This window comes from Dendrobates tinctorius, unplaced genomic scaffold (assembly GCF_039654945.1).
Source record: "Dendrobates tinctorius isolate UK_male_01 unplaced genomic scaffold, ASM3965494v1 ptg000162l, whole genome shotgun sequence".
Classification (NCBI taxonomy): Eukaryota; Metazoa; Chordata; class Amphibia; order Anura; family Dendrobatidae; genus Dendrobates; species Dendrobates tinctorius.
Window position 1 is genome coordinate 56,676,845 of NW_027361829.1, and position 27,675 is coordinate 56,704,519.

The 27,675-nt window shown below is 45.4% G+C and overlaps 1 protein-coding gene across 2 annotated transcripts in view; it reads left to right on the top strand.

Annotated features, from left to right (window-relative positions):
- BLVRA (biliverdin reductase A) overlaps positions 1-27,675 on the top strand; it is a 73,401-nt gene that overhangs the window by 4,161 nt on the left and 41,565 nt on the right. For both annotated transcript variants that reach the window (XM_073550034.1, XM_073550033.1), the window contains exons 2-3: positions 25,319-25,446; positions 25,551-25,670. In XM_073550034.1, the coding sequence (XP_073406135.1) occupies positions 25,328-25,446; positions 25,551-25,670 (239 nt within the window). In that variant the 5' untranslated portion in view covers positions 25,319-25,327. The remainder of the gene's footprint in view (positions 1-25,318; positions 25,447-25,550; positions 25,671-27,675) is intronic.

Below are 27,675 nucleotides of genomic sequence, written 5' to 3' on the forward strand. Positions count from 1 at the left end.
ACCACATTTGATTTGTGGCAGGAGATACAATGCATGGAAAAATGCACGTCTATATCTTTCAGACCAGCTTGAGAAGAGAAGCAGTGGCCACTTCATACTTTCCTGAAAAATTGAGATTATCCCTTTTAAATGTTAAGATTGAAATTTAGTAATTAATGATGATTCCATTTTGTTTGGGGGCATTATAAACATTTGTGCAGAATCCATGTTTTTCCAGGTTCCGGCTGCTGCGGTGTATAGGGCAGTACGTGACGCAGCAGACCATCCAGTAAATCCGGATATCATGTTTTCTTCTGACCTAGAGTAATCTGACCTCTATAATGGAGAGCCGCCGCCGTGTGCATGTGGTTAGGTAAAATAACGAGAGGTTTATAGCCGATGATTGAAACTACTGCTATACCGCAAGGAGATTTGCTGAGCAAAATGCACAAAAAATCTATGATAAAAATGGAATACATGGTGCGATGCCTTTCAGACTTCTGGCCTGCGGCTGCTTTTCAAAGCATAAGTTTTGCCTAAGGACTCCAATAAACTCGTACAGCAGAGATCTTAGCTGAGCACACTTAAAATAATATATAATATATATGCATAGGTAATAAAATATTCTTTTAACCCTCAAGGAAGGACCATGTGGTATCTATTACGCTGCACCTTGCACCACATGATTGGATTAATTCCACTTGTGATTACCGTATTTATTGATACTATTGTGTTGGTAGTCCGTGCTGGGTCCCTGCCTACTGTGAATGTGAGTTAAGGACACTTGTACACATCTGCTTACAGAAGTTTCCCCAGCTGCAGTCTAACTAGAGACCTTTTCATATGGCATGCACGTTTACAGTCACAATGGAGAATACATTCAGTGAGAGATTATTTTTTTTTTTTTTTGTGTGAGTTTTCCAGTGTATTTCTCAATGTATACCTTTATAATATGTGAATAACATTAAAGAGGTTCTCTGGGAATAGGTTTTTTTTTTTTTTTTTTTTTTTGGTTTTTTTTACTATCATGTTGAATACATTTCTAAATACTTTTAATTGGCTAATCACATTTTGTTTTGTTTAGGGAGATAATCACTATAGAGTTAATATAGCCACATCTTGTGACATTGACAGGACCATGTCCCAGTATTGGATCATAAAGACAAGGTGGCCAGTAGTGTGGGTAGCCTCTTCTTACCTCAGCACCGCTGGTGTCTCCAGTTTTAGATCAGACAGGGTGGCCAGCAGTGTGAGCAGCCTCTTCTCACCTCAGCACTGCTGGTGTCTCCAGAATTAGATCAGACAGGGTGGCCAGCAGTGTGAGCAGCCTCTTCTTACCTCAGCACTGCTGGTGTCTCCAGTATTAGACCAGACAGGGTGGCCAGCAGTGTGAGCAGCCTCTTCTTACATCAGCACTGCTGGTGGCTCCAGTATTGGATCAGACAGACAGGGTGGCCAGCAGTGTGAGCAGCCTCTTCTTACCTCAGTGCTGCTGGTGGCTCCAGTATTATATCAGACAGACAGGGTGGCAAGCAGTGTGAGCAGCCTCTTCTTACTTCAGCGCTGCTGGTGTCTCCAGTATTAGATCAGACAGACAGGGTGGCCAGCAGTGTGAGCAGCCTCTTCTTACCTCAGCGCTGCTGGTGTCTCCAGTATTAGACCAGACAGGGTGGCCAGCAGTGTGAGCAGCCTCTTCTTACCTCAGCACTGCTGGTGGCTCCACTATTAGATCAGACAGACAGGGTGGCCAGCAGTGTGAGCAGCCTCTTCTTACCTCAGCACTGCTGGTGGCTCCACTATTAGATCAGACAGACAGGGTGGCCAGCAGTGTGAGCAGCATGTTCTTACCTCAGCGCTGCTGGTGGCTCCAGTATTAGATCAGACAGGGTGGCCAGCAGTGTGAGCAGCCTCTTCTTACTTCAGCACTGCTGGTGGCTCCAGTATTAGATCAGACAGACAGGGTGGCCAGCAGTGTGAGCAGCCTCTTCCTACCTCAGCACTGCTGGTGTCTCCAGTATTAGGCCGGTTTCACACTAGCGCATTTTCAACGCGCGCACGGCCGGGGGTAGCTCCGCCCCCGATCCGGCTCTCTGCCCGGCGTGCCCGCCCCTTCCTTGTAGCGCCGCCTCCTAGCGGACAGCGGCGCCTGCGATCGGCGCACCCTATCTTTAGCATAGGGTGCGCCGATCGTGCGCAGGCCGTGCGCTAGTTGCGCTTTGACCTGCGCTGCGCACTTTTGACGGTGCGCCGTGCGCGCCAAAATCCGAAAAGTTTGATTTTGGCGCGCACGGCGCACCGTCAAAAGTGCGCAGCGCAGGTCAAAGCGCAACTAGCGCACGGCCTGCGCACGATCGGCGCACCCTATGCTAAAGATAGGGTGCGCCGATCGCAGGCGCCGCTGTCCGCTAGGAGGCGGCGCTACAAGGAAGGGGCGGGCACGCCGGGCAGAGAGCCGGATCGGGGGCGGAGCTACCCCCGGCCGTGCGCGCGTTGAAAATGCGCTAGTGTGAAACCGGCCTTAGATCAGAAAGCTGGGGTGATCTCTTTAGTAAATATTTCCCACTGTTGTATTGTTGACTGTTTTTTTTTTTTTTTTTTTTTTTTTATTTTATTTTCCAGATGCAGTTGAGTATGGCTCTTTTTACTGTGTTTTTTTTCTTTTCCTCACCCTGCACGACAGCACAACATTATGGAGATTGCCTACCTGCCCTAATAGGGACAGAAAACACATAGGTTAAATAGCCTCTCCCCACCTCCTATCTTCAGTGGTTTTCCTGTCCCTAGGGGCATGAAGAGCTCATCCTGGTGTTCTGGGGTCAGCAGACTTTGGGGCGGAAAAAATACATGCCGAGCAGTGAGGTCGATCGTGTTGCCTTCCTCCTCTCCATCTGCTTTTGTGTTCCTAGGATCTGGACCCCTCTGTTCCTCTGCACCTCTGGACAATGCTGATTGGAGGTGGGCTGGGGTCTTCCCGTAGCTCCCCAGCCTCCTACTTCCTTTTCATGCCATTCCCCTTCAATTTATGTCACGGTTGCGTAACACCATGGAACGCACAGCATTTTCCAGCAGGTGAAACAGTGAATCAGCGGGAAGATGCCAATCGCATTCAGGGAGTCCTCCACATTGGAATCAGTGGGGGATTCTTCAGGAAGGGAAGGAGTCACATCCGAAGGATAGCTAACACACTGGGTCACGGTCACTTCGCTATAAGTGACCCTGACAAGAAGACTCCCTAAGGTAAGATCGATCCCTTATATCCATGGAGGGTGCATCTTCTCTTGGCTCTGCATCTGCTGAGCCCAGGGTGGACCCAGGCCCAGTAAGTAATCCAAGGGCGGGGTCTCATTTTTGGCAGTAGAATTTGGTTATTACTGCCTTCTTCCCTTTATGGAGGACAAGGATCCTACACCCAAACCGAAAACTAAATCTTCGCGCCGTAAGTGTGCCATTTGTAATAAGAAGCACCCGTTAAAAGCAATTGTATTAGGAATGAACAGAAAAGATTGTGAAAGATGGAAATCCATTTCCCAACTGAAAGACCAAATGGATCGGAAGATGGATAGCCCTTTGAGGAGAACTTTGGAATCATCGGCGGCATCAATATTGACAAATTTAGCATCCACATAAGTGGCAAGATAATGTTCAGAAGGTTGAATCAACTCAAGAGTCACCAGAGTATGGGCACTCCCAGAGAAGATTTACTAGTGTCTTTACCTTTCCTTCCGAAGGCTACGGGGTTCTTAACAACAGATGCCTCAGCAGAGTCAGTCAGGGTAGCTGCTAGGAACTTGGTTTTATCAAACACAAGACGGGCCCTTTGACTGAAGATGTCTAACGGAGATCCAAAGCCAAACTTTGCTGCATTTCCTTTCAAGGTGAATACATGTTCAGGTCTGCTAAAGGCGAACTATTAGCAAAGGCATCTGATAAAAAGAAATCACTACTTGAGCCGAAAGTCGTGAGGCAAAGATCCTTTCATCCACCACAGACCCAAATTCCGCAGTACAGAGGGAAGGGGAAGACTGGATGCTGGAGCTACCCCAAAGGAGGAAGTGTTAAGAACATTTTCAAAGCTAGTGTCAAGATAGACAATGACACCAGACATATACGTGATAGAATCTCAAATTGTTTCCCAGTGGCAGATTATTTCCTCAGAAATTCTCAAGAAAAGGCAACCTTTTTACTAAGAGATAAGCAAAAGAAGATCTAGAATCTCGATAAGGCTCGCAATGTCTGTCCTGGGATCCATGACACATGGATTCAAGCAGTACTATGGTCCCAAGCTAATACGAAAATTCTTCAAACTTATATTCTGTCCTGCTGGAACAGAATCTGGGCTGGTGGCTCAAGCCAGAGAATCTAGCAAAAGGAGAATCCTGGATTCAGTTCCCATTGCTAACTATAATGAATGATGCCAGCAAAAGAGGATGGAAAGTAATGGTCTCCCGAGTTTTTTCCCAAGGGGCCTGGCCACATGAGATAAGCATTCAATCATCAAACTTCAGAGTGCTGAAAGCAGCAAAAGTGACCCTGAAAACCGCAGTATCATTACTCCAGTGGACGCTTGTCAGGATATATTCCAACTACATGACAACCATGGCTCACAGGGGAGTATCAAATACGGGAATCTGAGGGTACGTTCAGCAAGAATCTTTTTTTTTTTTTTCGGCAGAGCAACTTCTGTCGCGATCGGCACTCCATCTATGAGGTTCCACCAACACACAAGCGGACTTCCTGAGCAGGAAAGACACATCTGGGCAAGTGAAGTCTGAGGAATGAGATCTTTCACATGATAATTAGGAAATGAGGCCATCCAGAGTTGGATTTATTTGTGAACCGTCAAAACGCAAAAGTAGTTCAATACTTCTCACTAGATCCAAACACATGTAGCAGTGGACGCATTCACCCATTCCTAGGAATTCAAGTTGGCCTACGCTAACACCCCTACCCCTGATTCACATACTACTAAAATCCGTATAGAAAATAAGAATGGAGGGAGTCAATTCAAAGCTTTTTATAGCACCCTTTTGGCCAAAAAAAGCTGGTTCGGTACATTACAAAAACATGAGGTTGAATGACCCTTTTATGCTTCCTCCGGTCCATGACCCTCTACAACAAGGAACAATTTTCCATCCAGCCCCGCAAAATCTGTTTCTGGTTGCTTGAGTTCTGAAGCCAAAATACTAAAGGTAAAAGGTCTGTCAGATGGGGTCAAAGGTACCCCTCAGTAGAGCAGAAAACCGATAACTTAAGGGAAAATATGGAAGACTTTATCTCCTGGTATGGTTTTTTTTTTCTCCCAATCTGTTTCATTCAGACATAGCTAGAATGTTGGATTGATTACAGGATGATCTGGAAAGAGACTTAAAACCTAGTACCCTCAAAGTCCAGGTGTCAGCTTTAAGTTCTTTTTTTGACCAGGATTTAGCAAATCATTGGTGGATAAAGATTCATGACCGCAGCTTCCTGGGAACACCCAAGAAGGGGCAACATAATCCCATCTTGGGACCTAAATATTGTTCTCAAGGGTCTAACTTTACCTTCTTTTGATCCAGTAGCCACAGTGAATTTAAATAAACTATCTTGGAAGGCAGCTTTTCATGTAGCCATAACAGCAAGAACAGTTAGTGAGCTACAGGCTCTATCAATCAGGACACAATATCTGAGGATCCTAGAAGATAGAATTGTGTTACATCTATACTTTTTTTTTTTTTTTTGTTTGTTTTTTTTTTAACCAAAAGTGACATCAGAACTGCTCCTCTTGGGAAATAATTCTTCCTCCTTTCTGCCAGGATACAACAAACTACAGAAAAAAGGAAATTCATTTGTTAGACGTACGGAGAACCATTCTTCATCATCTCCAACAGACACAGTCCGGGAGGAAAGAATTTCTTTATCCAATATTATGGACAAAACAAGGGGAAGAAGCCTTTGAAGAGTACCATAACCAACTGGATTAAGAAACCTATTTGTGAAGCATATTGAAGTCAGTCTATTACCTCTGGAGAAGTTTAGTGCTCTCTCCACAAGAGCCATGCCGGTCTCCTGGGCCGCAAGGGCCATTGCCTCCATCGAGCAGAGCTGCCGCTATTTTTTTTTTTCATAAATCCATATTACACGTGAAAATAAGAAACTGAAATATTCTATTAGACAAATGTCCTTCTTTATCCTCCTGGGCTATAAACAATCAGTCTCAGTTCACTGGTAAAATATATTTTGAGTGAGCGCTTATTTTTCCCTTAACTGAGGTAGTAGATGGCAGGTGGTGCTCCTAAGGTTCTATGGAGAACTGTATCTGTCGTTTCTGGAGAACTTGCAGCAGAATGTCTGTCTGTCTCTAGCTCCCTCACACATTATAAAGTTGCCTATTTTTCATGTTTACTATTGATTTATTAAATCAAAATTTAAATTAAAATAGATACTCCTTAACAAAACCAGAAAAATCCAACTTCTTGGTAGTTTTGCCCTTTAGAGAACCCTATAAGTTCTTATCACATGTCCTCCTGGTTGGAAACTGTCATGTAAAGAACTTACAGAAATTATTGGCCAGGCTTAGTAAAATCTGGCATATGTGCATTTAACCGACTAACTGAAAAAAACCCTATTAAAATGTAACTTTTTTATTAAGTACAAAAATACCAATATAAAATTGCACAGATGCCCCCTATTATAAAGCCTAGTAAAAAACGGGCTATTGTATTGCTGGAAAGAGATAATGTATAACAGTAAAACCAAATCTAACCAGCTGAATCTGCCAATCCAATCACGTGGTCAGAAAAACCTAAATCATAGCAGTTAAAAACTGCACAATACTATTATAGCCCAAAAACCTCAAAAAACGAAAAAAAAAGGGGAAATGGACATAAAGAAGATGTATAAAAATTGATAATACGTGCTACCATCTGATAACAATTTCACTCAGCCGATGTGAGGAAAAGAGTGACCTGGCCCTATACAAAATGACTGTCTGAACACCTACCTAGGTGCGGAGGTTGGCACCCTAAGAAATACGAGAATGGCGCCCCCGCTCGTGCGATGGCTATCCCTAATCTCCTATATCATCCTATAAGACGACAGATTAGAAACAGAAGGCCAGATGGCCTGTATCCATTTGCTTAGAATATATTCATGAATGCAGTAAAGTAGATTTATACAATCATATATGCATGTGAGGAAAGGTAGAAAGTCCAGACAGTCTGAATAGATGCATAACACTCACACACAGTAGAACCAGTTACATATAAATTTGTAGCAAATTATGCCCTTCCCCAAAACCACTATGTTATGTATATGAAATATATATAAAAATTGTCACATCAAGTACCCAGATAAAAAACTGCCCATTAGACACAATGATGAATCAATGGTAGGTAAACAGGAACGGCTTATCTGATAACAAATTGTCAGAAATCATGAAAGCAAACAAAGACACCACTGAATGTACCAGATTTTCAAGTCTCAGTGTAAATTAGTAGGGGTGCTACAACCACTCCAGATATCAGATATATATCATACCCCTAGTTTAAGTCACCAGATACTGACAACAATAAGCCCATTCATGGGAGAAAAAAAAAAAAGTACTTATCTGTGAATATATACTCCTTTATAATGATATCCTCATTAAGTGCCCTCATCAATTGGATTAGTCTCCACTGCCAGACCGCTCTGACCAATATGCATCTCTCCTGATGAACCCGTAGTAGGGGTAAATGCGTTGAGAGTGTGCGGACTATATCTGAGGAATGATGTTATCATGGCCCTTATGGCTATCATGCGTAAATGATTTTTTTCTTCTTTGTGCATTCTAAAATTATCCATTTCTGTCGTTCTTCAGCTTCCTGTCCACTGGCCTGTCTTATGCCGCCCTCCACCATGAGTTTCTCATTGGAAGATCTACCATTTCTGGCATAGTCAGGTCAACATGTATAGAAATCTGGACAAGACTCCATCAAGTCGTCATGCCCCCGCCCAGGATGGAAGACTGGTTAAAGATATCAAGGGACTTTCAGGAGGAATGCCAGTTTCCTAATTGTATTGGGGCCCTTGATGGCAAACATATCCGGGTGCGTAAGCCGCCGAACTCTGGCTCCCAATTCTTCAATTATAAACAATACTTTTCTGTTGTATTGTTGGCTCTGGCAGACCCTCAATACAAGTTTATAATTGTTGACATTGGGGCCTATGGAAGGACGGGAGACTCTAGAGTCTTCAATACTTCCATAATGGCTCGGCGGCTATGCACCAACCAGTTAGATCTACCACCACCACGCCAGCTACCAGGTTCCACTGAAGAATCAGTCCCTTATGTCCTTGTGGCAGATGAGGCGTTTCAGTTAACGCGCAATGACATGAGGCCATATCCCCGCCGCAACCTTGACCACAGGCGCAGAATTTTTAACTTGCGCCTATCACGTGCTAGGCGACTGGTGGAGTGTTCATTTGGCATTCATTGTGCCAAATGGCGGGTACTCCAGTCTGCCATTCAGCTGAGTGAACAAAATGTTAATGAAGTTGTTAAAGCCTGTGTGGTTCTTCATAACTTCACCAGGATACATGATTGTTCCTCCTCTGCTGGTGTTGTGCGTAGGCCGGACAATGTGCGTAGGGTGAGACCACCTATCTACCCTCAACGTAGACCGCTCTCTGGGCTCAAAGTGCGTGATATTTTCACTAATTACTTTATCTCACCTGAGGGGGAAACTTCATGGCAAGAGCATGCTGTGTCAGTGTTATAATTTTGGGTTTTATGTGTGTCAAAATATATATATTTATACCCCTTCGGATTCTATGACTGTTTCGTTGCATTGGTAAGCGTATGTTAGTATGCTGACACTGTTTTAGAGAAATCACACAGATACGTAAACTGTAGTAGACAAATTTTTATTTTTGCCTTTTTTTTTTGTTTTTAAAGGCAAACATAATATTGCCATATGCAAACTATGGCAATGGGCCAAATTGCCCTTTTTGCATAATAAAACTTTTTTGAAAAGTAACATTTTCAAACAAACCAAAAAAAACAATATGCAATATCAACATTGCTACATGAGAAAATTTCCATACAAAGGAAAAAAAGAAGTAGTCTCCAGCAGGGTGGATTTGATTTAAATCTAACTGATTTAAATCACTAGTCAGTAAGGCTTGATTTAAATCAGTGATTTAAATCAAAGTTTCTACCTAAACTAGTTCTTGCTACTTTAACATGCAAGTAGATGAAGATTTTTAGAATCACTTTTTATATTACTTTTTTCTCCCCAGTTTAATGGGTTAATCATTCATATTTGGACACCACTGTTCTGTTGTACTTAGGAAGGAGAAAAATAATCCTGACCTTAATAACAATTTAAATAGATTTATTCAACTGAAACAATAACAACATTACAGCATAAGTTATTTGCTTAAACAAACATCCATGTTTGTTAACTAATTTGGCTAAACAAAATATATATATATTTTAAGAAACTTAGACTGTCAGCCCAGCCAACACATGAAAAACTTAAATACTACTGTCCCTGCTGTCCTCTGTAGCTCACTTGTCGTCATCTTCATCATCATCTTCTTCTTTGTTCCTATTCATAATCTGGAAAAGAAAAACAAGCTTTCCTGCTTTATTGGGTCCCAACCGATTTCTCAATTTAGAATGAATGAGTCCAAAGGAAGAGAATATTCTTTCAACGCCTGCAGAAGAAGCTACTGCTGTTAAAAGTGAAATTACTTGAACAGTCTCTAAATCCAAGCTCTTAAGTGACTTCCACCAGTTTACTGGTGTGACCTTCCTTAAAATATCTTCAGCAAACATATATTTCTTGAATGGTTCCCCCTTAGCTCTGAAGTTTATTATAGTTGGCATTAAAGATGGATGATTGCTGGATACCCATGTCATAGCTAACTCCTCTTCCTCAGCACTTAGGTTTTGACCCTGATATTGGATATTGACAATATTTGCCAAAAAATGAGCTGGAGTCAGTGCTTGTCCCATTCGTTTGTTTATTGCTTGTAATTTAATTCTGTCCATGTGTAGTTCTGTTTTTAATTGTTCACTCAGTTCTTACAAATTTCAACAGCATCCGCAATAAAACAGCTATTTTTCTGTATTTTGTTTAAAGCTTGAGAGATGGGTTTCAGGAAGCTCAGCATATGTTCAACATTTCTCTTAAGCCCAATGTTGAGGATTTTGGCCGTGACAGTGCCATCTATTTTATCTCGATTTTCTTCACAAAGTGTCATTAGAATAGGCCAGTTTTTGATATACTGCTCAAAACAGTCCACCACAGAGTTCCATCTAACATCTTGTGGGAGCGTTAGCTTGGTTTCACCCATCCTTTTCAGAGCTGCTGCAGCAAAATGATTATTACGGAAGTATTTAGCAATTTCAACAACATTAGCCTTTATTTCTGGAACACTTAAGTCTTTGGCTAAGAGGTGCAGCAAATGAGCACTGCAACCATATGTTATTAGCAGCTTTGTATTCCCTCCCTGCTCTTCTAAATCTCTTCTCATCTTGGATACGTTTGCAGCATTGTCAGTGACCAAGCTGCGTACTAGACATTTGAATTTTTGTTCACATGTCGTTATAGCTTTTACTGCCACTTCTTGTAAGTATTCTGCTGTGTGTGCATTTCCTGACGTATCAGTTGTTTGTGCAAGGAAGACTTTACCTTCTTCTGTTGTTATACAAGCACATACAATAGGATCATTGTGGACATTACTCCACCCATCAATACTTAGGTTAACAATTTTACCCTCCAGAGCTGTTGCACATTGCTCCATTTCTCTGTCATACACTTGATCCAGCAGTTTCCCTGCAACATCAGCTCTGCTGGGTGGACTGTATCCTGGTCTCAGTGACTGAACCATATTAATGAAATGTGGGTTCTCAGTCAGACGGAAAGAAGAGTTCGTTGCATAAATAAACTGGGCAATTTTTTCATCAATCAACTCTTTTTCTAATCTGCTAGTTCTTATCACAAACCTATCTATGGTGGTTCCAGGAGGTAAAGGTTTTTTCTTCCTTTTGGGTGATGGTGATATGTGGCTGTGGGTGTCTGATGATGATGCTGCTGCTGCTAATGAAGCACTATCCTGGATGGATAACTCTGAAACTGTAGAACAGGATGATGGTGATCTTGGAGGTGGATAGTTTCCAGAATCCTTGAATTCCCCTAAACAAAAAAAAGTCAATGCTGTTATTTTATTGTTTATACAATTTCTGCTTATTGTACACAACACATCACTGCCCCAAAAGGAATATTTGTTTTTCTTCATAACTGTACCAAATGACAGTAACATGCAGTAATAATAAGAAATATAATTTTTCTCACACATGACAGTTCAGTCTTTAGAAATAGGATTCAATAAAAATGTTTACCAACCTGAAGATCCTGCCTGTTCAGAAGTGTTTCTTTGGTCATCTTCATCACCGCACTTCTCATGATGTTGCCTCATTCGCGCCACCAGGCCTTGCATCTCTTTGTTGCATCGTTTGCATTTTGCACGCATGCCTGCCTTACCGATAGGCGAAGGAGCTTCATTAAAATATTCCCAAACTGGGTCTCTTTTACGGCCTGCTGCCATTATAAGGAAAGAATGTAATAAACCTCAGATCGTACACACAAACAGATCCAGACTTGTCTGTCTGTGGCTATGCTGCAGTATTGTGCTCAAAGTTTCACTTTCATTTTCTTGTCTGCTTGCCCTTCCTCCTCCTCACACTTAGATTCACATTCTTCTTGTGTTGTGCAGATCTATTCCACTCCAAACAATCAGAAACATATTGTCTAACTTCTTGGACTTGGCACTGAAGGGGTTGATTCTGTATTCATAGGTTTGTAGAACAATAGGATTAAGGTCTTTTTCTCAACTCTGTTCATGTTGTAACATTTTTGCCGTGAAGAAGAGGCTGGGACCTCTGCGGAGTCAAATTCAGTTTTGAGAACTGCGTAAGTAAAGCGAGCGTCTGTGATAATATAGGAGAGAAACTGCCTACTAATCCTACAGAAACCTCTGGAAGAGCATGGCATTGTGAATGTTACACATATACAGCCTTTATTCTACTGAGTTAAACAACTCAGCTTTATCTCATGATGGAAGAACCTTTGGATGGTAAAATATTTTCCTCAAAAAGCAGTTTATTGAAAAAAATCCGATTTAAATAAAAAAAAATCCGATTTTTTTTTTTTTTTTTTTAAAACATTGATTTTTATCCACCCTGGTCTCCAGCCCCAAAATTATTGCTAAAAGATAACACTCACATTTCTTCTGAATGTTTTCCAATCATATTAATATTCCACCATGACAGGCAAGGCTACCTTACGCCTTTCAGACAGATATTACATGTCTGTACAAAAGAGAATATTTCACCGCGCTATACTGTAAAGTGAAAGGATGACAATATACTACTCACTTGCTACTGCCTAGGAAAGGCGTGCTGGCCTTAGTGAAGTAGTCACCTTTTTAGCCAGCTATGTATACCGTGTTTCCCCGAAAGTAAGACCCTGTCTTACATTAATTTTACCCCAAAAAGTCCCACCCTGTCTTACTTTCGGGGGAGGTCTTACATTAGCCGAAAAAAAATGACAATTTCTTTTTAACCAATAAATTAACATTTATTAACATGCTGTTATACCCCATAACAGTGCCGTATCCCACTGCACACAGCCCCACACCCCATAACAGTGCCGTATCCCACTGCACACAGCCCCACACCCCATAACAGTGCCGTATCCCACTGCACACAGCCCCACACCCCATAACAGTGCCGTATCCCACTGCACACAGCCCCATACCCTATACAGTACATGTTTCCCTACTTGGTTTTTAAATGCTGGACGTTTTCCTCTGCGGTGCGGCTGTGGGTGCGGAAGGCCTGTGCTGCAGGGAACGCTGTGCCAATCAGCAGGGAAACAGCGGTGACGTGGGGCTGGGGCGGCCAATTACAGCCCGAGCTGCTGGACCAATCAGTGCTCGAGCCGGGGGCCGGCGGTGACGTGGGGAACAGGGGCGGTCAATGAGCTGTTGAGCTGGGCGGATTGCGGGGTTAACACGGCGAGTTAACCCCATGAGCGCTGGACCCGCCCAGCTGCACCTGAGGACACCTCTGGAGCCTGGGGACCCAATGGGGGACAGCGGCGGCCCAAAGGTAAGGGCCTTACATTTCACAGCGGCCCCCAACCCTGCCTTACATTCGGGGGAGGCCTTACATTGAAGGACCCCCCGTAACCCCCACCCTGTCTTACTTTCGGGGGGGTCCTACTTTCGGGGAAACACGGTAGTAACAAATCAAGGCGACCAGCCTTAATAACATCACGCTCTCTCTATCTCTTAACAGGTGAGTAGTGTATTTTCATCCTTTCACTTGACCAGTATAGCATGGTTAAATATTCTCTGTTCTACACACATGTAATATCTGTCTGAAAGGCGTAAGGTAGCCTTGCCTGTCATGGTGGATTATTAATCTGATTAGAAAACATTCTGCAAATATGTGACTTTTGATGTTTTTAACAAACTTTGGTGATGGAGACCACCTGTTTTTTCCTTTTGATTGGTATTTGTAGCATCAGTGAAACTGCACTGGACATCTCCTGGCATCAGACTGATTGTGGACAGAGAATTATAAATTCTCATACGTTGGGGAAGGAGAACGCGGAAGAGCAGCCTGTGGTTGCTGCTGGCTACTGTGCCCAACATCGCCCTGTGTGGGGCCATACTGATGCCCATGATGTGGGAAGTGTCCTGCCTCCTGTGAATGTTGGGGGTACTGGCCAGAGTAATAATGGGGAGGGGCATCTTGTTGGCTGTGGTAGGCACGTGTCTCATACCCACCAACATAGCCATATCGTCCCCAACCTGGTTGGAACCAGCCTCCAACACTGGGTGGGAACAAGTGGCCATATTGGTGGGGTTGGCTAGAGGCAGACATTTGTGGCTGCTGTATTGAAGGTTGGGTAGTGGGAGGAAGGGGGTGAGGTGTAGGCCCACGAATTTGAGGATCCTCAGATCCTGCTTGAGCATGCATTTGTGGGAGGTGCCTAAGGCGCATGAGATTTCTTGGGGAAAGCTGCCACCTCTCAATATATTCAAATAATTTGTAGGGCGTATTGGGGTATGTGCATGCATCAAGCAGGATCTGAAAACATCCTCTAATACGGAGCCTGACCTCACGGGAAAGGGCACGGAGATAATTGGCCAGGCTGCATGAGTATGCCTCCTCCCCATCATCACTATTTACTCTGGCTAAATAATTTAGGACCCCAGTGTCCACATTAGTGCGGGTATCAGTGGCAGGTATTTGCCGCCTTCGGCTTCTTCCTCCCGGGGATGTGGCAGCAGGCTGTGGGGAGCCCCGGATGTGGCCAGTTGGGCTGCTGCTGATGTTGCCCTGCTCCTCTGCTCTTGCTGATGCTGCAGCAGCACCAGATGGTCCTGGTGGTGGGCTTTGGGGCGCAGGCAATGGCACATCCTGACTCGATTCTTCACCCCTGCTCCTAGTAGGGGGAGAAGATGGGCCAGCCACCTCTTCCCCTGCAGACCCAGGATCGATGATGGGGTCTGTTTCCGAGCCAGTTCCTCTGTCCATGAGGTTGGACTGAGTTCTGTTACGAAAAAGAACAGAGCCAAAAATAACTACATATTTTTGGCCCTGTAAAGTATCTGTGTAATGTGGTGTGAGGTATCTACGGTCTGAGATCCAGAATTGGGGCGAGGAAGGAGAGGCGGTCATAGTAGATGTACTTTCTCTTCACATAGCCCGCATCCCCACTCCTGGACCGCTGCTGACGTTCCCGGTGGTATTGGTCCCGGATGCTTCGCCAGTGTCTCATGACCTCTTCCACTGCAATGTGACAGGAAATATTGTCAAATTCACATATTTGATAGGTCACATTTGCTACCAGTAGTTTAGGCATGGGGCCTTCTGGGGTGTGCTTTCTACCCATGGTGTTATATGTAATTGGGGCATACAGGCCAGATACGCAGGGTCACATTAGTTTATGTATCAAGTAGCTACACTTAAAATAACTTGTTTGGCTAGGAGGATGAGGAGCTTGTGGCCTGGCCCAAATTATGGCAGTGTCAAACCACGTGTCACATCAAAATCTAACGGCCTCATGAGGAAAAAAGTACAAGCACAGGAAGGGGGGTGCTGATTCTATATTCATGTTTTGTTCTTTGCTAATTTTAATCATTTTTTGGCTTGTACTTACTAATTTTCTGCTGCTCCTCACATGGCCGATCACCAAAATCATGGAACATCTGCCTACATATGCGCCTCCATGACGCCTCCTTTCTTGCCCGGTTGGCATAATGGGCATCACGTTGGTCCCATAGTTCGGGATGCTCCTGCACCAGGACAATTAGCATTTCCACATTAAGATAAGTGGGCGCCATGATGCTGCTGTACTCCGTGGAGGCGTACTTCCTGGATGTCTGGAGCGCTTTTTGAGCTCATTTGCATGTCTCAGCTTCCTGATGATGGATTGGCCCATTTCCTGGCAGCAGCCAAAAGACCTGCGTGTTTCTCGCAGGTCACACATGTGGTCCGTGTGTAATCCGTATTTTTTGCGCACCCATAGACTTGCATTGGCGTACTACGGCCGTAGTATGCTGACAATCGCAGCATGCTGCGATTGGCACGGACCGTAGAATACGGATGAGAAATATATGGCTGGTGCGAGGTACCCCATAGAGAATCATTTGTCCGTGTCTAATGCGGGCTTTTAACGCCTCTCACTCGTCCGTATTCCTCGCCAGTGTGACCCCGGCCTTATACCTTATCTCTTTCCAGCAATACAATAGCCCGTTTTTTACTAGGCTTTATAATAGGGGGCATCTGAGCAATTTTATATTGTTATATTTTAATAGGGTTTTTTTCAGTTAGTCGGTTATAGGTAACCCTTGCTCACATTATACTTGTTAGTTGGTGTCTAATATGTGCATTTAATACAACATGAAAGTCAATATGTCAAATGTATGTTCTGTAAGTGGGTTAAGTTGATGAAAACTAAATGGATAAGGTTAAAGCGATATGTTTTAGGGTGTGTCGAATACATTTCTTTATCTACATCAGCCATGCTGTTTTGGTTTGCTGATTAAAGAAGAGCCTATGTCAGCAGTGTTGGTACATAGTGCTTTCGTTTTCACCCACTAGCTGTATTTAATTCCATAGAAACTCATTCATGATTGTTTCGATATTTCCCTTTATGTCCCCACCTGATTCTCAGCTGTACTCCCTGCTGACCAATCTAGGAGAAAAGTGGATAACTATGCGCCATGGACAAGAGCTCTGTGTGGTTGGAGGGGGTCCTCATTATCTTGTGAGTCCCTTGCAAATACCTAATCACTATTATAATATACAGCAGGATGCAGCGAACCCCCCCATGATAAAATCACTGGTGCTAAATACTGATGGGGTGTGGAGTATGTTACTGGATTGGGATTAATACAGAAGATTCAGAAGACTGGCATAGCGCCAAATTCATTAAAAGGCACATGCCAGTTAGTGAATTTGTCACTTTTCTGAGTGGCTTGTGCAACTGTACACTCTAAACTTAGAGTGGGCTAACTTTCTGGCGTACAAAACATTGTCATCTTTCATGGGCATCAGATTTCGGAATAAATTCTTGGACTTTTGTGCGCTGCGAGATAAAATCACTAATCCAGTTTATGAGAAAGATTAATCCATTTTATTTCCCATCGCGTTTCGAAATGTGTACCATTTCTTCTTCAGGGGATTTCCCCTGGAGAAGAAATGGTACACATTTCGAAACGCGTTGGGAAATAAAATGGATTAATCTTTCTCATAAACTGGATTAGTGATTTTATCTGGCAGCGCACAAAAGTCCAAGAATTTATTCCGAAATCTGATGTTTCAAGTGGTCACAGAGCTGACCTTTGGACGTGCAGCAAGCAGATTACTGATCCCCCATGCCTGAACCTCTCCTAAAAAGGGTGAGTAAATTCTAATCTACTTCTCCAGAAATAACCCAGATAAGACCCTATTGCGCTTTTTTGTTCCTTTAGTTTGAATACATTGGATCTTTCATGGGCAGGCATGGCCACGCTCCGGCTCCTCAACAGCTCAACCCATTTCGGCAGAGCGGATTCAAACTGATGTGAAGACGCCAAAAGCTGTAACCTCTTTTGGCAACTCCCCATTGCGCAAAACGTTTGACTTTTAAAGCTTTTAAGACACTTTTCTGGCATAAAAGTTTTGATGATTCAGCCCCATATATGTTGAATAAGAAGTTGAGTAACTTTGTAAATGCATTGCTTTCCTAGTCTGCTACTCAGACGAAGACCACAGAGAGAAAAAAATTGCGCATAAGGAACCAATAATGTCAAAATATATAACTTTATTAGGTCGATGAAAATTTAGAAAATGTGAGTCATCCAATGGATGGCACCACTACACAAAGGAGGCAAGCGATGGCATTATACACCTGATTGTATATAGTGTGTATATACATACAATATTGCAAGAGTAAATGTCAGCATGGGGCAAGTAGAAATATAAAAAATAGTGTCGCAGTCAACATGCAGCAGTAAGTCTGGGATGGTTACCTACTAGTGGCATGGCTTCATATTTGTGTAGTGCTGAGCCACTAATATTATTCTTGGTTACGTTCTGTTACATGCGCTCTCTCTATCGCACTCTTGCTCTCTTTTTCTCTTTTCTTTGACCTATTACTGTGATTTGTCTTCTACTGAGTTACATCATGTACCATAATTTTGCAGGCTTCAGAGCTGAAATCTTCTTGCATTTACTGTGCGCTGTATGTCAACAGCTGACTTAAGATTGTTCTCAGTGGGAAAAACAAGATAAGCTTAGTTATGATGCCTTTTAATGGCTAATAAATGATATTACACAGCAAACTTTCGGGACTTCTTAGTTCTTTTCCTCAGGCGTGGTATAATAAAGGAAGATACCTAAGAGGTCTCGGAAGCTTGCTGTGTAACATCATTTATTCTTTATTTGTTAGCCATTAAAAGGCATCATAACTGCAAGTTTACCGTATCTTTTTTTCCCACTGAGAGCAAATTTTTTTTTTTCAACTGATTAATGATACCAACCCCCCTTTTTTTTTTTTCTCTTAATATCTGACTTGTTCTGGTGCTCTGAAACCTTTTTGAACGTCCAGCCATATTATAGTAGCTTGGCTTAGCAGTCAGGAATCTGTCTGATGATGTGCTTGGAAACCGTCTTCAGAGGCCACCAGTAAAACATGTCGTTTATGTGCTCGTACTTATCAAGTGCAAATAGGTGGTTCGATGAGAAATGTCGGCTCTCTTCATGGAGAGAGAGAAATATATAGCCCCCATCACACATAGCGATCTCGCTAGCGAGATCGCTGCTGAGTCACAAGTTAAGTGTGACATTTATCAACGACCGGCCTCCCTGCCGGGTATCGCTGATCGCTGTGGAAATCTCTGGACATTTTTGGGGTCACTGGTCTCCCGCTGGCCAGCACGCATCGCTGCGTGTGACAGGCGGGAGACCAGCGAGCAGGAGCTGGTAACTAGGGTAAACGCAGGGCTTCTAAGGGGCGCTGTGCTTAGAAACCCGATGTGTACCTTAGTTACCAGCGCGCTGATGCAGGGAGCTGGTAACCAAGGTACACATCGGGTTTCTAAGTGACGCACGCCCCTTAGAAATCCGATGTGTACCTTAGTTACCAGCTCCCTGCATCAGCGCGCTGGTAACTAAAGTACACAGCGACGCCGCGCGCTCGGCAACGCTGGTCCTGATCGCTGGTGAGATCTGCCTCTTTGACAGCTCACCAGCGATCATGTAGCGACTCACCAGCGATCCTGACACGTTGATATCGTTGTCGGGATCGCTGGTGAGTCGCTACGTGTGACGGGGCCCTATCTCTACACATCCTTGAGGTTCCCAAAAGCTGCTGTCCTTTTATCCAGTGATCACATCACTTTATGATCGGTGTGGGACTATCCTCTTGGACTTGGGTCAGGTTCAGGTGACCATATTTCACAGTCCACATATTGTCCACAATGGCCTGACTGACCCCGTATCTCCTCTCCCTAACTTGCAGCCCCATGTATGTAAGTTTGGGTTAGGACACCTGTAGCCTATCAGATTACAGACTGTGAAACACAACTGTCTGAAGCGGGACTAACACTTATCTGCCCGCTTCTCCCCCCCCCCCCCCCCCCCCAGCAGCAATGGCAGTAACTCTTCACTTGAATGGCGCTTAGTTGTTGCACTTGTCCCACATATCTAGGTGGCCGAGGAGCCGCTGTGCAGAGTGAAACCGTGCATGCTCACCCCCATATACAGGATCGGTATTGCCCAAAGAGGTTGAACCCCCAACTGCTAATAAAGTTGCTGTCGCGTGTTAATCTCTTGGTCCTAAAAGTAAATCAGTCCTTCCATTTGCTCTATTTGACCAGTTGCCATCCATCACTTGATAAATAAAAGTGAAATTAGGAAGTTTGACATTATCTCAGAAGCCTTTCTGCTGAGAACAGCCCTTCCACATCCGGTTATTATGGAATGAATCTTTTTTTCGATTGCTCTAGTTGTTAGGTAATGTCATCCAAATGCTATTTTCTTATGTAGCACCTATCATGTTGGAAAGAGCCTAGTTGTATTCTGCCAGAATTATATGCAGTGCTACAGTAAATTGGAAGAGCGAGAGCGCCATCAAAAGGAGAAAGCTGTTGATGCCTGGGTCATGTGAGAATCGTGTGGGAATAGTGGATGAGGGCAGGTATATCTCGCCCAGATTCCTTTCCTATGTGGCCTAGTCTGGTCAGAATCGCACCTGCTTGCTAATGAATAATGGGAGGTGGATATAAAAGGATGCAAGGTGGTTGTGTGAGTGTCTCAGCCTGGGAACACAGAGAGCCTGTCTGTGTGAGAGACACACACGTGAGTGAAAGCAGTGCCCACTGCAACTGTGGTTTGGCTGGACGGGAGAAGCCCGCCAGTTGGTAGTTAGGTTGTCCATTGTTTAGTTAGTGCCGGACAGGCAAGGATTTGTTTTATGTTTTATTTCCTTTTGCATTGCTTTCACCATTAATAAACCTGACCCAGGGTCAGTTACACCCGAATCCCAGCTCTGCGCCTGAGTTTCATGCGGAACGCATGTGACCTTTGACCCCAGCAAAGCCGATCCCGGAGTGTTTTATCACATTGTGGCGGAGAATGCGGGCATCACGTTGCAAGCATGAGCATGGAGGACGTGGTGAAAGCGCTGGTACAGTCCACCGCCGTCCAGCAAGAAGCTAATCGGGTGATGATCGCCCAGCTGAAGGGAGTTGGTGGACATGACAGTTACCGATCGTTCGCTTCTCCAGCAGGTGGCGCAGCGCTTGGCAAGCTTACCTGAGCTTAACCTGGAAGCCGAGTCGAGAGTGATTCACGTGAGTCGGTACTGGCAGAAAATGACGACCGAAGATGACGTCGAGGCATACCTGACCACGTTTGAACGGACGGCGGTGCGAGAAAAATGGCCGAAGGCACGATGGGCTGGCCTGATTGCCCCGTTTCTTTCTGGTGAGGCCCAAAAGGCTTATTATGACTTAGAGCCTGAAGCCGCGCAGGACTTTGACAAATTGAAAGCCGAGATCTTGGCCCGGCTGGGAGTGACGACCGCTGTCTGTGCACAGAGAGTGCATCAATGGACTTATCAGCCGGATAAACCACCGTGGTCACAGATGTTCGACCTGATCCACGTGACGAAGAAGTGGCTACAACCCGAGGTGTTGACAGCGCCAGAGATAATCCAGAGAGTCGTCATGGACAAGTACCTGAGAGCTCTACCGCCAGCCCTGAGGAAGTGGGTAAGCCATGGAAATCCTACGACGGCAGATGAACTGGTGGATCTGGTTGATCGTTACTCCGTGGTGGAAGGACTCCGAGACGACGCTACCCCACCTCGTTCTTCATCATCTCCACGTGGAACCGGTAAGACGGTTCCAGGGAGTAGGGGAGAAGGAAAAATCCCTAAGACAGTGGGGGAGGAAAACGGGACTGCCCGCACTGCGAGGCCGAGAGTAACGAACTATGGTCTAAGCAAGGGGCCTGTTAGGTGTTTCCTCTGCCAAGAGATGGGACATATTGCTGCGAACTGTCCGGTCACTACTGAACCCATGCAGTGCGACGTCACAGACTCTAAAAACCGCATGTCTATGGTTGCACGGGTAGTGAGTGTGAATGCCGGTCAAAAGGATGTGGAAAAACACTTGTGTGATTTAACTGTTGATGGCAAAAATGTGGTGGCATTGTTAGACTCGGGAAGTGTGGTGACTCTGGTGAAGGCCAGTCTGGTGTCAGCCCCGACTGGACCATCAGACAAATTTTCTGTAACATGTGTGCATGGAGACACCTGTTCGTACCTCACCACGGTCATATGCATTACTACTTCCTATGGGTCTGTGCAACATAAAGTGGGACTCGTCCCGGCGTTATTGCATGATGTTATCCTGGGCCGGGATTTTCCCCACTTCTGGCAATTGTGGGAGAATCAGTTGATACCCCAGGGTAATAGTGTACATGATTCTTCTCCCAGGGCGCGTGTGGGTCCCGAACCCCTGGAAGAGGTCTCCCCGGAAGAGTCTGCGGGAAATGACCTGCAGTTCCCGTTTTCAGTCATGGCGGGTGATACGGAGGAGACCGGGGAAGAGGAGGAGGCCGACAGCCGTCCACCTCCCCGTTTGCTGGATTTAGAAGTTCAGAAAGATGACTTCCAAAGCGAGCAAATAAAGGATCCTACCCTTTCTCAGGCTAGGACAAATGTAAAAGTGATAAATGGGGTACCCGTAGAACCTGGCTCTAGGCTGGCATATCCTTACATTGTTCTGGAGAATGATTTACTCTATCAGGTAGAGAAAAAGGGGGAAGATACGGTGCAACTATTAGTCGTGCCAAAACCCTACCGGCGGCAGGTGCTGGACCTGGCCCACGGACATGTGATGGGAGGTCACCTGGGAGTCCAGAAAACCACCGAAAGGATATTACACTGTTTTGTTTGGCCAGGCATGCATCACGATATTCGTGTATATTGTGAGTCTTGTCCTGACTGCCAAGCCTCTGCACCTAAGCCCCGGTTCTGTAGTCCTTTGGTACCCCTACCTATTATTGAAGTCCCGTTTGAGAGGATTGGGATGGATTTAGTTGGGCCCCTTCCACGGTCTGCACGTGGACACCAACATATCCTGGTCATCTTGGATTATGCCACTCGTTACCCGGAGGCCATCCCTTTGCGTAACACGGCCACCAAGACGATTGCCAAGGAACTGGTGCATGTGTTTAGTCGGGTCGGTATACCAAAACAGATACTCACCGACCAGGGGACCCCCTTTATGTCCAGGATAATGAAGGAGCTCTGCCGATTGTTACAAATCGAACCGTTACGCACATCCGTGTATCACCCTCAAACAGACGGGTTGGTTGAACGGTTCAATAAAGCTCTGAAGCAGATGCTGAGAAAGGTGATAGACAAGGATGGGAAGAACTGGGACTATTTACTTCCGTATTTGCTTTTTGCCATCAGGGAAGTACCCCAGTCTTCCACGGGATTCTCGCCTTTCGAGTTATTGTACGCCCGACGTCCTCGCGGACTGTTAGACGTTGCAAAAGAAACCTGGGAGGGTCAGGTCACTCCGTTTAAAACAGTGATAGATCACGTCACACAAATGCAGGACCGTATTGCGGCTGTTATGCCTATCGTCAAAGAACACATGATACAGGCTCAAGGAGCCCAAAAAAGAATCTATGATAGGGGCGCCAAGATCCGTACGTTTGCACCCGGAGATAGGGTGTTGATCCTGGTCCCCACGGTGGACAGTAAGTTCCTGGCAAAGTGGCAGGGCCCCTTTGAGATCAAGGAAAGAGTTGGTGAAGTAAACTACAAAGTATACCAGGCAGGTAAACGGAAACCTGAACAGATTTATCATGTAAATCTGATAAAACCCTGGAAGGATCGGTCTGCCTTGTCAGCGGATCTGGCCCGTCCTGTCTGCTCGCATACCGTACCGGAGGTACGGGTTGCAGAGACTCTCTCGGAGCGGCAAAAGACTGAGGTCAGGCAGTTTCTACTTCACAACCAAAAGTTTTTCTCAGAAAAACCCGGGCAGACTATGCTAATGAAACATGACATCTTAACGGAACCTGGTGTCACAGTTCACGTAAAGCCCTACCGAATCCCGGGAGCGCGCCGTGAAGCCGTTTCCCGAGAAGTGAAGGCAATGTTAGAGTTAGGAATCAATGAGGAATCGCACAGTGCGTGGTCCAGCCCGATTGTGCTAATTCCAAAACCAGACGGCACCATCCGGTTCTGCAATGACTTCAGGAAACTGAATGCGGTCTCAAAATTTGATGCCTATCCTATGCCCCGGGTCGACGAGTTAATAGATCGGTTAGGAAAAGCCCGGTATATTACGACCCTAGATCTAACAAAGGGGTATTGGCAGATCCCTCTGGCTGAGGCTGCCAGAGAAAAGACGGCATTTGCTACGCCGGAAGGTTTTATTTCAGTATGTGTATATGCCGTTTGGACTGCACGGGGCACCGGCGACCTTCCAGAGACTGATGGATCGAGTCTTGAGGCCACATAGGCGGTACGCTTCGGCCTATTTGGATGACATTGTCATTTACAGCTTGGACTGGGAGACTCATCTCCAGAAAGTACAAGCTGTGATTGACGACCTGTGGGAGGCAGGTCTAACCGCGAACCCCAAGAAATGTCACATCGGGCTAGAAGAAGCCCGGTATTTGGGGTATGTAATTGGGAGGGGTGTTGTTAAACCCCAGGTTGATAAGATTCAGGCGGTTCAGCGCTGGCCACAACCTGTCAACAAGAAGCAGGTGCAAGCCTTCCTGGGGATCGCCGGCTATTATCGCCGGTTCATACCCAATTTTGCAGCCATCGCTACCCCCCTGACGGATCTTACAAAAGGGAAAGACTCCGTCATGATTAAATGGAGTTTAGCGGCTGAAAAAGCCTTCCATAGCCTAAAACGGGCACTTTGCTCTCAGCCCGTACTGGTGACTCCGGACTTCCGCAGCGAGTTTGTGGTACAAACGGATGCCTCTGATACCGGTATCGGGGCCGTACTCTCACAAGTGAGGGACGGAGTGGAACACCCAGTCCTCTATCTCAGCAGGAAGCTGAATAAACACGAGCAAAGGTATGCAGTCGTAGAAAAAGAGTGCCTCGCCATTAAGTGGGCTCTAGAGGCCCTCAAATATTACCTGGTGGGCCAAAAGTTCAGGCTGATCACTGACCATGCCCCTCTCAAGTGGATGCACTTGAACAAGGAACGGAATAGCCGGGTGACCCGGTGGTTCGTTGCCCTGCAGGCCTACACTTTTACGGTGGAGCACCGCCCAGGGGTACAGATGGGGAATGCAGATGCCCTCTCCCGAGTGCACTGTTTGACGGGTGTCATTGCTCGACCAGAGTGGTCTGAGCAGAGGGGGGGGATATGTGAGAATCATGTGGGAATAGTGGATGAGGGCAGGTATATCTCGCCCAGATTCCTTTCCTATGTGGCCTAGTCTGGTCAGTATCGCACCTGCTTGCTAATGAATAATGGGAGGTGGATATAAAAGGATGCAAGGTGGTTGTGTGAGTGTCTCAGCCTGGGAACACAGAGAGCCTGTCTGTGTGAGAGACACACACGTGAGTGAAAGCAGTGCCCACTGCAACTGTGGTTTGGCTGGACGGGAGAAGCCCGCCAGTTGGTAGTTAGGTTGTCCATTGTTTAGTTAGTGCCGGACAGGCAAGGATTTGTTTTATGTTTTATTTCCTTTTGCATTGCTTTCACCATTAATAAACCTGACCCAGGGTCAGTTACACCCGAATCCCAGCTCTGCGCCTGAGTTTCATGCGGAACGCACGTGACCTTTGACCCCAGCAAAGCCGATCCCGGAGTGTTTTATCACAGTCACTTCTGCTACATTGCAATCAAAGCATTTTTTTTTTTTATTATTAATGCTTTGGTTGTAGAGCTCCACCATATTCTACCTCACTTCTACATACATTATCGGCACTGTCCCCATTGGGGCTCACAATCTAGGTTCCCTATCAGTATGTCTTTGGAGTGTGGGAGGAAACCGGAGTACCTGGAGGAAATGTACAAATACATGGGGAGAACATACAAACTCCTTGCAGATGTTGTCTTTGGTGGGATTTGAACCCAGAACCCCAGCGCCGCAATGCTATCCACTGAGCCACTGTACCGCCCAATAAATGTATGTCCTTATATATTTGTGTGTATAATTAAATCTATATGTAACAGATTATCTGTCAATTTATTTAGTTACATTGCAGAATATTTTGGGAGAATAATATATTGTGACTGGCTTTATTTATTTTTTTAGACTGGCGCAATGTTTGGTGCAGTAGTTGTCGGAATTGGCATTGCCGGCTCTGTGAGGGTCAGAGACCTCCTAAACCCCCTGCAGTCCAGCCCATCAGAAAGTCTGAAACTTCAAGGCTTCGTGTCTCGGTGAGTGTGACGGTGACTAGCGCCGGATCTCTATGTACTGCAGCATCCCTTCTCTAGGCTGTAATATGTTTTGGCTTACAATATGCTTTTTCTTCCTACCTCAGGAGGGATCTTGGTCAGTTTAATGGTGTGAAGCAAGTCAGCCTGGAGGAGACACTGCAGAGCAAGGAGGTTGATGTTGCTTTCATTTGTACTGACAATAAGAACCATGAGCATAGCATCAGGTAATCAGATTAACTGTTCTCCATATAGCCAGATTCGAGGATCCAGATTAGATCCGACTTTTACAGGAAGCCAGTAAATAAGGGCATACATCCGAAATCCCCCACAAACCGGGGTCTGAACATAAGCACCCTCGGGGTCATAGACTGTAATGCAGACAAATCGAATGTGCGCTCTCACGTGCATCACTTTTGGGACTGTATGCCTACAGGAGGTGGACGCTCAGATGCAGTCTACTACACCGGAGTGTCAGTGTCCGCCTCCTGTAGGCGTATACATGTAAGTTATGCACGGCAAGGCGCACATTCTGTCTGCATCATTACAGTCTATGGCCCTGTGGTGCATACGTCCGACCCCGTTTTGAAGGGGGGTTCAGATGTATGCCCCAACGGGGACATGCGTAACACAATGCGAATGCACCCGGAGGGTATTCCCATTCATAGTCGCAATAGAATGGCTGTCTATTTATGGCAACCACAGTTGCTTGGGATTAAGGAAACAATGCAGTTTGCTTGGCTCCATTTTGATGCCTCTGTTCCATCAGAGCAACATCAAAAACGTGTTAAAAAAAAGCGTGCACGGCTCAGAAAATGTACTACCGTTCACTCCAGAAAGTGGAAATTATAGTACAAATCTATGCTAGCCCATGGCTGGCATAGGCTAAGAGCCCGATTCATCATGTATTCATAGTTTTAAGGTTGAAGGTAGACTTAAGTCCATCAGCTTCATCCTATAGCCTAAACTGTTGATCCAGACCAGTGTTTCCCAAACTCCAGTTGGCCCACCACACATCATGTTTTCAGGATTTCCTTAGTATTACACAGGTGATGGAATTATTAAAGGGAATCTGTCACCCTTTTTTTGCCCTATTAGCTGCCGGCATAGACATCGGGGGCTTATCTACAGCATTCTGTAATGCTGTAGATAAGCCCCCGATGTAACCTGAAAGAGAAGAAAAACACGTTATATTATACTCGCGGAGGTGGACGGTCCGGTCCGATGGGTGTCGCCGTCCCGTCCGGCGCCTCCCTTCTTCATGCGATGACGTCCTCTTCTCCCGTCCTGAAATGGCGCATTCCTCTGCCCTGTTGATGGCAGAGCAGAATTCTGCAGTGCGCAGGCGCCAGACCTCTCCCGACGCGTGCGCACTGCAGGACTCTGCCCTGCCCTCAACAGGGCAGAGCAGTGCGCTTGCGCTGGAGCCATTACAGGACGGGAGAAGAGGATGTCATCGCATGAAGAAGGGAGGCACCAGACGGGACGGCGACACCCATCGGACCGGACCGCCCACCTCCGTGAGTATAGTATAACGTGTTTTTCTTCTCTTTCAGGTTACATCGGGGGCTTATCTACAGCATTACAGAATGCTGTAGATAAGCCCCTGATGTCTATGCCGGCAGCTGAAAGGCCAAAAAAAGGGTGACCAGATTCCCTTTAAGACATCAGTCATTGCCACACAATCTCTCACCTGTGCGATCCTAAGGAAATCCTTAAAAGTTGATCTGTCGGGGGCCGTGAGGCCCACCCATTCCCTTAATAACCATGGTTGCTTTTTTCTGCTTCCTCTTTAGGTTAGCTATATCCTCCTTATACACTCAAAACCAAAATTGTGCATAAGTGACTTGTACAGAGGCAAAACTATGTTATCAAACAAAGAAAAAAATGAATGGCAACTAGGGAACACAAGTCACCACTTTTGACAGACAGAGCTATTTATCTGAACTTTTTGTGGTATAAGTATTCAGCCAATACACGGGTGCTTGCGTCCGCCCTTCACTCCCCCCAGCATTTCTTTCACGTCCTGCTTGTCCTTTCATCTATCCATGGCACGTTTGTGAAATAAAGAACATGTAACGTTTCACTTCAGCTGGTGAGTGCTGTATTTTTTCTTTATGAAGTATCAAAACTATGTTCTCGTCATGAGAATCTATACCTCTTTTAATGCATCCCATGATTTTATGTGCCATGACAGCAGCTGCCTGACACTAATCATTAAAGTTTAGTTTG